The sequence below is a fragment of the Ostrea edulis genome, chromosome 3, assembly GCF_947568905.1.
Source record: "Ostrea edulis chromosome 3, xbOstEdul1.1, whole genome shotgun sequence".
NCBI classification, from domain to species: domain Eukaryota; kingdom Metazoa; phylum Mollusca; class Bivalvia; order Ostreida; family Ostreidae; genus Ostrea; species Ostrea edulis.
The window spans coordinates 9981205-9992559 of record NC_079166.1 but is presented as its reverse complement, the minus strand read 5'-3'; the positions used below and the strand labels follow the sequence as shown (position 1 = coordinate 9992559).

General features: G+C 34.5%; 2 protein-coding genes across 8 annotated transcripts in view; both read left to right on the top strand.

Moving 5' to 3' along the window:
- Nucleotides 1-11355, top strand: part of LOC125675069 (uncharacterized) — a 33140-nt gene that overhangs the window by 3914 nt on the left and 17871 nt on the right. For 6 of the 7 annotated variants that reach the window (XM_056159957.1, XM_056159956.1, XM_056159958.1 and 3 more), the window contains 4 exons: nt 2113-2180; nt 2876-3083; nt 3190-3306; nt 4724-4811. In XM_056159957.1, coding sequence (XP_056015932.1) covers nt 2124-2180; nt 2876-3083; nt 3190-3306; nt 4724-4811 — 470 coding nt within the window. In that variant the 5' untranslated portion in view covers nt 2113-2123. Of the gene's footprint in view, nt 1-258; nt 364-2112; nt 2181-2875; nt 3084-3189; nt 3307-4723; nt 4812-11355 lie in introns of all 7 variants that reach the window. The other variant, XM_056159955.1, reaches the window with a different exon arrangement.
- LOC130053204 (ATP-dependent DNA helicase RecQ-like) lies at nt 4935-7854 on the top strand. The gene is made up of 3 exons (XM_056159962.1): nt 4935-5386; nt 5709-5868; nt 6380-7854. Exons 1-3 carry the CDS (start codon nt 5092-5094, stop codon nt 7323-7325), a joined length of 1401 nt encoding a protein of 466 aa, XP_056015937.1. The 5' UTR covers nt 4935-5091; the 3' UTR covers nt 7326-7854.

Sequence of the window (11355 nt, the reverse complement as noted above, 5' to 3'; positions counted from 1 at the left end):
CAAACCGAAGTTAGCACGAGGACCGAGCTGTATCAAAGCATCCTAATTTTGGACATTTGATCCGCCTTTATATTGAACGCGGGAAATATAACGCAATTGATGTAAACAGTACATTGTGACGTCATATTCAGCGTCGTTATTTAGCAAATTTACAAACATAGCGTTTGAACCACAACAAAAAACTTAATCGTGGAGTGATTATATGTGATTAAGAAAATAAGATTTACATGCTTTTACTGATTTTATGTAACATCTCAGAACGACGTGAACTAGGGTAGACGAGATTCAAAATGGAGGAATATATGTCCACGCGCTAATATTCGAATCGACGCCATTGGTACCAAACTTTCCAAGTTCCTTAGGGTATGGTTTAATTTTTCATTATTTTCCTATATTTCCCTTTTAAACATGTATATACGTGTTACCTATAGGGAGAGCTCCGCTCTCACGGCCCTTCGGGCCGTGAGAGGGCTTCGCCCTCTATAATAAATTCGCAACCATCACGTGATCATCGTTCCTCATATCCTTAAGGGAATAACAGTGTGCCAAAAAAGTGAAGTCAAATTCGTCTAAGGATAAGAGCAATGCGTGAGGGGGATAATCCTTAATTTTGAAATGAATTTCTAAATTTTATAACAGCAATTAAATATGCATCCATATTTTCAAGCCAGTGACGAAGTACTTAGCTACTGGGTTAATATAAGACTTAAAATCGGAATAGCACCTATATGCAGTGATGGTGTTTTAATATAACCCAACACAAATATTAATTTAAAAATGTGCATGATTTACATCCCTAATTCCCAGAACTTATATTTACAAAGGAGAACTGCACTCTGAAATATTCAACAGTAAACTTTTTTCATACATTTAGAGAACCTGGTTCATTATTATTCTTAATGAAACAACCTGTTGTTTTAAAACTTCATAAATCATGTCTTCTACCTCCATGAGCATATTGTTTAAAGAAGTATAGATGACATCTACCAATATTGTGAATTTTTGATTTAGGCGTCGCGTTACGTGACCTATATGTCTAGTGAATTTTGACATAGTTGATAAAATGGATGGAGATTATTTAGTAAAGTGTGTCCCTACCAAAATTGCGAAATTTATGAATTGAGAATGAAGAATTTAGACCCAAATACTGATTTAAAATCGTTATACGGTTAAAATTACCAAATTTGATGGAGGTAATGCTATTTCAAATGCCACCGGCTATATCATAAATAAAGTGCTAAAATCTCCATCAAGTGGTAATATATTAATGTACTTCTATTGAATATAAATCAAAGTTCAGGTTAATAGAAAAAAACATACTACTTACCATCCATTGTATATGGAATATCAGAAAAGCAGAATTTTAATATTTATATACATTGTGATATTGCAGTATTTGCGCTTATATATTCTAAAAACAATGATATGATAATGATAAAAGTAAGTTGTTTCAGTTTGTAAGTAAGCAATGTTTCAAACTCTCTACTTATTTGTGAATCATCTATAATATATCACATTTGCGCAACAGTACCTCCATCGAGAAATGAAATCATGTATTGCATCCATTAACGAATGTAAATGTATGTTTAGGAAATGATTCTTTAACACAATATTGTTCGAGGAATGTCTACTGAAAAATATATATCAGTTACTGTATATATGAAAGGTGAAGATAACGAACAGTGATTAATGTCATAACTCCTATAAGCAATGAAAAGTGAAGGTAACAAACAGTGACCAATCTCATAACTCCTAAAAGCAATACAAACTAGATAGTTAGGCAAACACGGACCCCTGGACACACCAGAGGTGGGATCAGGTGCCTAAGAGGAGTTAACATCCCTGTCGACCGGTTACGCCCGCCATGAACTCTATATACAATTTTAATTTTTGATTTGGAGTATAGGCCTCAAATATTCGTATACGAGAACATGCTAGAAATGTGTATCGTTTTCGAAAACCGGATAGTCAATGAAGCTACATGTATATTAAATGTGTTGTATTACATGTACAATGGCTTACCGAATATGCCCGATACTATAGTAGTGTGGCTGCAACTTTTAATTTTTGGATTTTTAAAAGCTGATTCGTGAATTATTTTGTTTGTTTTAGGTGATAACAAGATGCACTTTTCAATACCACTGGTCCTCACATGCATGTTAATCGTAGGTTGTGGGAAGGTAAGTTGTTTTATTCTGAGGCTCTAGAATAATATGTGTTTATTTTCTGTAACAGATAAAATCTTTACGTGCACTGTTCAATATCTTAAATAACTCTGTCTTTCTCTTAACATTATCAATAGTTAAAACTGAAGGATACTATATCATTCTGATGAATTTCAACCAGTCAAATAGGCTAATCACAGCGTGTGGTTGACTGCAAAGTGTAATGCGTGTTAAGGCGTTTCTTGATACATGTAACAGAGTTTCGAGTTAGTGTTGGGAGACAAACCCTCAAATTTTATAATATCTGGTATGAAACCCATTAGACAGTATTCTATCTAATGACAGCTAAGTTGCATTTGCAAATTAGAACATTATAACTACCATAGAATGTGATAAATGACGACTTTAAGACCTGATCACAAAAGACCACGTAGATAGTGTCAATAAGAAAGTCCAGCATCTGTTTAATGTCAACTTCAGAGTACTTTTGTTTGGAATAAAACTCGTGCTTATGGGATGACTGATCACAAGATATGATTAACGCCAAGTTTCATTTGAAGCAATATATGTTTATAATGGCATAAAAGCCCAGTCGTTTTTGGATGTTCTGAGGTTTTTCTTTCACAGAAGTTGTCCTCTGATTATCGACAACTATATTTATCTGATCTTTTTGAATTTTGACTATGATTTGCGGATTTGTTTTATCATAGAAGGAAAATAAGTGTGCTCGCATCGCACACACTACTGCAGTAGAAGTCCCAGACTGTCCTCGGGATAAAGATCAGCATGAGAAGAGAAAACAGTTAAAAGAGTGTGAGAAGTGGACGTCGTGGTGTAGTAAAACTACTTACCACTGCGTTGTCAGTCCACACATGAATGCCACAATAGAGACGTGTGCACCTGAAGTTCTTATAATTGGTAACGTTGATTAAAACTTAGTATATGAAACTTTGATAACACGCAAACATATTACTGCTTAAAATGTTTATGGTATTTTTTATTATAACGTTTTACTACTTGTCAGGTCGCAAGTGTGCTGAGATTAATAAAGGGGATAGACCAATCCAACGTAGCAACCATCAAAACGCAAGATGCATGGAATGTCCCCCAAATTACTACCTGTCCACCGATGCATACAAATGTATGTTGTATATTAGTTTGGTTTGAACATTGCTATAGAAGTGTTTTGTAAAATTGATGGCATGAAAATCACTCTACTTTTAATTTTGAATTTTTTTTTTCGGCTTTCAATATGATATATACACTGTATTTGTTCCATTAAAAGTGACGATAACAAACAGTGATTAATTTCATAACTCCTAGAAAGTATAAAAGATACAAAGTTGGGCAAACACGCACCCCTAAACATACCAGATGTGGGATCAGGTGGCTAGGAGGAGTAAGCCTCTCCCATATATCAATCAGTTGAAATTACAGACCTTTCAAACGTTTGGGTTCACTTAATATGCAGATAAATGTAATAGAGAAAGTATCCTGCTAGACACTTGATCTCATCTCTGGTATATCTAAGGGTCCGTGTTTGCCCAACTCTCTATTTTGTATTGCGTATAGGAGTTATGAGATTGATCACTGTTCGTTATCTCCACCTTTCATTGTACATTGTGACTCCCACTATAGGGTATCCAAATTACACACTGGTTTGATAAAGACATTTGTCCAAAAAAATGCAAGTCCTTTTTTAGATCTTCAAGAATGAATTTTTAAAAAAGGCTTATTTCTTTCGAAGTCACTCCAAATTAATTGTGTCAGCTAAGCATTGTTATTTTATATGTACACATATTTGCAATGCGTTGGACAAATGGATCCCATGACATTTATCTAATACCAATTTTGGTTACAAAATTCAATTCAAGTTGAAAGTACCCAGAGGAGAAAATTGCCTCTCCCCGTCGGTACCTCGCGATCAGTTGTGTGTTATATCGATATATTGATTCATACCAATACTTTATCGATGTTTAAAAATGTATGTCGTTTACAAAATACTGACGAAAGGGATAATATCCAGAGTACAATACAAAGTGCCTTTATCTAATTATCTAATCGCCAAAGTTGAGCAACTTAGCTTGTGACAGGGGTTATACTCCCTTTCACTGTTGTTCACATCAAGCATACCCATAACCAAAAAACAAACAAAGATGTATGGTGTCTGCTATTTCGCACTATAATATCTCTTCAGAAGAACTGTATCTTTCTCTAATCCTTATCACCTCTTGACACAAACAAGCCTTTTCGTAGACATTAAATATTTCGGGAAATTCTTACAACAGCTTGCATACATGCAATACTCTTCATAAATAAACATGAAAACACTTTATGTTCTACATGACCCAAGCTTGATAGGGTAACATACATTTGTATTTCTACTTAAGTAAAACGGTATTGTGCTCTTCAGTACAACAATAAAAGTGGTCGTTAATTCCCGATTTGTAACTGAGATGTAACCGAGTTTTCTAAATTTTGTTTACACTATATACATATATTAAATATAGATAAAATGATTTAATGTTGAATTGTATGACCTCAATGTTTCATCGTAGACCCAGAGTGCTATGACGCTGTTGAAAGGAAGAAATCAAATGAAAATGTAGCGGCGGAACCTGGATTTAATTACTGGATTTTAGGAGGGTAACTATTTTGATTTTTTTCTGTCTCTCGTTTTCTCTATCTCCTTACTACATTCAATATACATGTATATCCATTTATCTCACTATTATACATTTTTAATTGATGTTCGGATATATACATACCAATCTGACTAAAGTACAGACCTATATTATTATATATATAGGATCTGATAACTCCCCATAAGAGGTCATGTTCTGGTGAACTTTGTATTTGCATATTGCATCATAATTTGATCCAATCAGATAACGCGTTTCAAATGAAGCGCGGTGTATAAACAAAAATGGCGGATATTGAACGAGTAGTGGAAGAAGTTTTGAAAAAATTTGGCGTTAAGTGTTTAAAGGATGAACAGCGGATGATTTTGGACTGCGTGCTTGATAAAAAAGACTGTGTCGCCGTGTTACCAACAGGTTTTGGAAAATCGCTCCCATTTCAAGCGTATTTGCCAGTGAAGAGAGCTTTACTCCGTGATGATAGCTTCGGGAAAGTAATTGTTTGCTGTCCTCTGGTGTCTCTTATGCAAGACCAAGTCAGAAAATTAACTTCCATAGGATTAGTAACTGCTGCTTTTAAAGGTATGTATATATTTATTCGTTTATATTTATATAATTTAATTGAAATTGGGTCTCATGGCCGGTCTTAAATCGAAGTTCACTAAGGATCATCTAAATAATAATGGATAGTCATCATACTTATATATGCTTCTGACAAGCAGTAGACCGTTAACAATACATAAGAAATTCTTGCGTGAAATGTGTTATCCACTATATGTTGCACTGCAAATTTGATTCCAAGTTCACTGTTGAACTGGTTCATTTATAGTTATCATTTCATTCTTTAAATATTGTGTTGGAAATGTTAAGAATTTATAAACACAGTCACTCTTGAATGCTCCAGGCACAGACAAGGAGACCGATGAATTGATACAGGCAGGAAAAGTAGACATCATCTATGCATCCCCCGAGTCATTAGTTGGAGACAGCCAATGGAGATCAACAATACAAAGACTTAATGTAACTGTCATCGTAGTTGATGAATTCCACACAGTTGTCACATGGTAATGTCTTCCTATTCATGTATTTTACATTTATGAGAGTTCTTTAAAACAACCTGAGTTAATAAATCAAATGAGATATTGTATACTGTCAGTGCTATTTTTTCCATCAATATATTGATATTATTTATTTATTTATTTTTTTTTTTTTTTTTACATTTATTGACGAACAAATTGCTCACACATCATTGACACAATATTTTGCTCCAAAGGTGTCTTAGGTCTTTATGCAAAATATGTAATCATATTCCCCAACCAACTATCAGCATTGTAAATTCCCTAAACTATAATTATCTTAACTCTCATATTTTGTTTGATTTTTATAGACATACTTGGATGTCTTGAATTTAGAATATGTAAAAATAATTTTAAACATCATTAAAAACTGTTGCTTAGTGTACTGCAACCCATTTTTTTGAAAAAGTGGAAGGAATGTTGGTAGTTAAAATTTTTAAAACATGTTTAAATGGTTTTAATTTAGATTCTTATTCATAACCTTTATTATCAAATTTAGGGGTGGTCTAGAAGCAGATAAGGAGGATAAAGTGTTCCGAAAGTGGTTTCGGCGTGTTGGAGAGATCCGATCGTACTTTCCTGAGGCATCATTATTAGCACTAAGCGCGACTTGCACAAAGACAATTAAAAAGAGGGTGATAGAAGTTTTGGGACTGAAGGACTACACGAACATTACAGTTTCCCCAAATAAAGAAAACATCAAGTACATTGTGAAGAAAGTAGACCCTAACATTGAAAGTTCTTTGTTGTGGATTTTGGACTCATTTCGAGATTTAAAAAAGGAGTTCCCACGGACAATATTTTATTGCAACTCAATAAGAGATGTTGGGCGTGTGTACAACTTCATAGTGTCTGAACTATCAGATGTTACTAACATTGAAAACATGGTTGAAATGTTTCATTCTGAAACAACAGAAGATAAAAAAAAGAAAACCCTTGAAAAATTGACTGAGGACAGTGTTTTGCGCATTATTGTTGCTACCAGTGCACTGGGAATGGGTGTAAATGTTTATGCATGTCACAATGTTATGATTTATGGACCTCCTAGGTGTTTGATAGACTTTGTCCAGGAAACAGGGCGAGTGGGAAGGGATGGGGAACAATCATGTGCCTTTTTGATGTATTATGGTCAACAACTACGGAATGTTGACCAGGACGTCAAAGACTTCCTCACTTCAACTGATTGCCGAAGATTGCAACTGCTCAAGACATTTCTTTCGGAGAGCGAGTTAAAGCTGGTACAAGGTACCAGAATACATACTTGTTGTGACATTTGTGATACAGGATGTTCCTGTAATTCATGTTCTTCGACAATTTTAGAAAAATATATGACAAATCTGTCTTTAGATGATGTACATGTAATGGAAACCTCAAGCAGTGACAGTGATACTGTATCATATGAGTATGAATCTGATGAGGATCTTGATGATATTAAATCAACTTAAGGTTCAAATTTACACAAAACTTGTTAGTGTTTATTTTTTAAGTAAAAATTGTATTGTTTACAGTTTCATAACAATGCAACAGTTATCTAATGATCAGATACAAAACTGTTTTATCAGTCTCTAAAAGACAATGTCCTGTTTTCTTCTGCATGATACTAATTATAATTATGTGTACCAGAATGAATTGAAGCATATATAAATTACAGAGTAATGTTGGGATTTGTGAAGAAACAGTAAACAACACATTTTTTCTGGGACCCGTTTTCTTTGGGTTGATCAAGTCTGGGGCAAAAATGGTAACAATTGGCATTGTAGTTTTTAAGAAGTAGTTACAAATGTAAAATTGTTAATGGATGACGCACGACGACAAACAAAGACCAACAGCAATGAGTAATCAAAATTTGATTTTTATTTTTTTTTTAAAAATATGGCCAACACCAAGTTGGATCTTCAAATATTGTAAGTTATCAAAGATGTTATTGATTAAATCCATGTTTATTCCATTTGAAAATTTAATTACTGTACATTGTATATGTGTGCATGTACATTGGACAAGTCTTGGCGATAATCCTCCATAATATTTAATTTGATTTTATGTCTCATGTACCAGGTAGATAAACAATCACATCATTATAGTTGTTTATTCCTTAATCGACGGAATGGAAGTAAAGGTTTATGTCTGTATATCATGTTCACCAACTGTTTATAACTGTCTGCAAATGGATTGCTTTTCTGGACTAGTTCTCTGCACTTGAGCTTGCGTCCTTTATGTTGGGAAAAACCATCGATGTCAAAAAGGTCTTGTACAATCTTCCGAACATCAGATTTATATGAAGGTATGTTGTGGAATCCTTTTCTTCTATGTACATCATTAATCATGTCCAAATTTTTCACAGCTTTGATTAAAAGAGGAAATTGTTTCGAGTGCGCAATTATACTCTCCTTTGTTTGGAATCCAGAACAAGTGTTTTTTGTATCTCTGTTGACTAGTTCTACATACTCATCTAGTGCCATGTTCGAGTTCTTCCCACCTGACAAATTTATACAGCGATTTGCAATAAGTCTCTCTGTTTGAGGAGGCGGCAAGGTTCCTGATACGAGGCCTGTTAAATGGATGCTGCCGATAAGATATTTTGTTTTGTGGGTCTTGTTGTACAGCGGGGTCTCGTACTTAGCTGAGCGAATAGATCTATAGCCATCAGCCATATCCACTGCCGTATCAAGATTTCGATGTAATGCTGACAGACGGAAAAGGGCTATCAAATAATCAAAAAGTTCATCTTGCAATAGGTTTGCTTGTTTACTTTTTCGTAATGCTGGTTTGGAATGGCCATGGACTTCTTTTTCATGAAATTCTGCACTTTTGATATGACAGTAAGTTTTTTCACAGTAGTGGCAGGAAAAGCGACCATCTTTAAAGTTCCCGAACCAATAATTTTCTTCATGATCTGGATCAGACAATACTTGTCGCAACTCTTCAAACAAGTCACTGTCTCCAAAAAACCACTTGTTCACAATTCGTTCACATATGTTATTCATCCACTGTATTTTTTCCTCTCCTGTCCATTTGGAGAATTCATCAGGCAGTGGTATGCTCTCTGTTAAGTTAAGAAGTCCAAACTCTTTCAAGAAAAATGCACAACACATAGCATCAAATATAGTACGGTATAGCATTTTATATCCTCTGTAAGAGTTCTTTACTTTCCCCTTCACATTGCGTGCATTTAATATGTTCTTATAATAATACACTGTTCCTCTGTCATTTGCTGACTGGGTGCTGTATGTTTGCAACACAATTGCCTGAAAAAAAAAATAATTGGTTTATTTTTACCTATATTCATATCAAGTTCAACATTATTAACAAGATCATACCACATCGCTCACCTGATATCATGTGAACAAAGGAGGCCCATGGATCATATCGCTCACTTTAGTAACCTTGCATATTCGCATGTAAAATTGTGATCTATATTGTGGTCCCATCTTACCCCTGGGGATTATGATGTTAAGAAACTCGAATCTCCATTATGTCGGGAAGCTTACATGTAATGTTAACTTTTCTGGTCCATTGGTTCTTGTGAAGAATTTTGAATGACCCCACCCTATTTTTGTGATTATCTCCCCTTTGAAGGGGGCATGACCCTTCATTTGAATGAACTTGAATCCCCTTCACCCAAGGATGTTTTGTGCCAAGTTTGGTTGAAATTGGCTCAGTGGTTCTAGAGAAGATTTTTAAAACTTGTTAATGTAATTTTGCTATTATCTCCCCTTGGACAAGGATGTTGCAACTCAGTTGCAATTCAGTTGAATAAATTTGATGCTTTATGCCAAGTTTTAGTTGAAATTGGCCCAGTGGTTCTGGAGAAGTCACAAATGTGAAAGTTTACAGACAGACGATGGACAGCAAGTGAGCTAAAAAGTGAACCTCACTTTATGAAAAAGGAAATCTTAGTTGATAAATATCTGTTATATCTTTTATTTTTAAGTGCACATAAGAAACTGTTTGACTTAATTTACCTCGAGGAAGTTCATGAGCCGATGAAAATCTTCAATTTTGGAAATGAATCCTTCAAACCTATCCAATGGATTTTCATTATTGGTCATAGCTTCTTGGGCACTCTGTATTCTCTCATCAGTCAATCTGTCTCCTTTAAAGTGGAAAAAAAACACTACATGAGTTACTCTTCACTATCTTTTTCAATATTTCATTTCAAATAAAAATCACAATAATTCTAACAAATCTATATAACTGCAATCAGGGCTTGAAACTAACTTTTCATATCACCAGTTTAGCCAGACTGATACGATTTATTTTAAACAAGTCTGCAGAAAATTTTACCAGTCCACCAGGGTTTTCCAGATATAATTAAAGATATTTCGTTAATGTTATTCAAATAAAATCATGGGATTTAACTCTGTGCCTTGGACAATTTTGCAACACTAATCAGGTTTGTCTGATGTCTATAGAGGAATGCCAAAAGCAGAGTTTAAACAAGTTTTTCAAAATGACGTTTTAGAAAATTAACCAGTCCCATCGGACTTACTAAAACAAATGTCAATCAGTCTGCCAGACTTTTATCCAGTCAGTGATAAGCATATGTTAATTTTGAGCCCTGCTGTTGATGTTCCTCTTGAAATGTTCCCCTATTAATTTTTACTTGCCTCCAAAAAACACTTCCTCAACTATTTCCCCAGCATCATCAATGGGCACATACTTCTTTGATAGGTCCTTTAGTAGCCTGATCACATCTTGGGTAACCATTTCATTACAATCAAAAAGTCCCAAAGAATACTGTAAAAACAAATGAATATGCATGTATTTGAACTGGATTTGTTGGAGATAAAAACATGCCTAGAAGTGTCTAGAAATTTAGTATACATGTGTCTTACTTGTTCCGTTTTCATTCCTGAGAATTCACTATACTTGTGCTTCAAGTGTTTTGGATATATATATCCAAATGCTCCGTTCAGCTGCTCAATATTTGCAATCACTGCATTGGCCACTAAAAAGGTCAACTCATGCAGAAGAATGTCCTGATCAGCTACTGAGGGAATAAAATCCACAGGAGTTAATTCTAAAATATCTAGGAGCTGTGGATCAAAAGCACAATTCAGAGAATCCACCCTATCAACGACTCCAATAACCTGAAACAGGTGCAAAGACAATGTCTTGTCTTGAGAGGTATGATAAGATGGAATAATATTTCTATCCCAATTGTCTCCAATTAGCTGATATTTCTTGCTTCCTCCTCGACTCCATTCTGTTTTGTACTTAAGTAGTTCTTCGTCCAAGTATTCGTCCCATGAATTCAGCTTTCTTCGCAATGTTTCTGGGTGAACTGAAGCACCAAATTTGGCAATCCTCTCGATATCCTAAAGAAACATGTAAAATCAATTTAATTAAAGCAAATATCACATGTCAAGTAATAGAATTTATCAATCATACTAAAAATCATACAAATGTATATATATGTAAGAATGCTGAATATAAAATTTAAAATATCCAATATGCTTTAAACCTTGACAACTG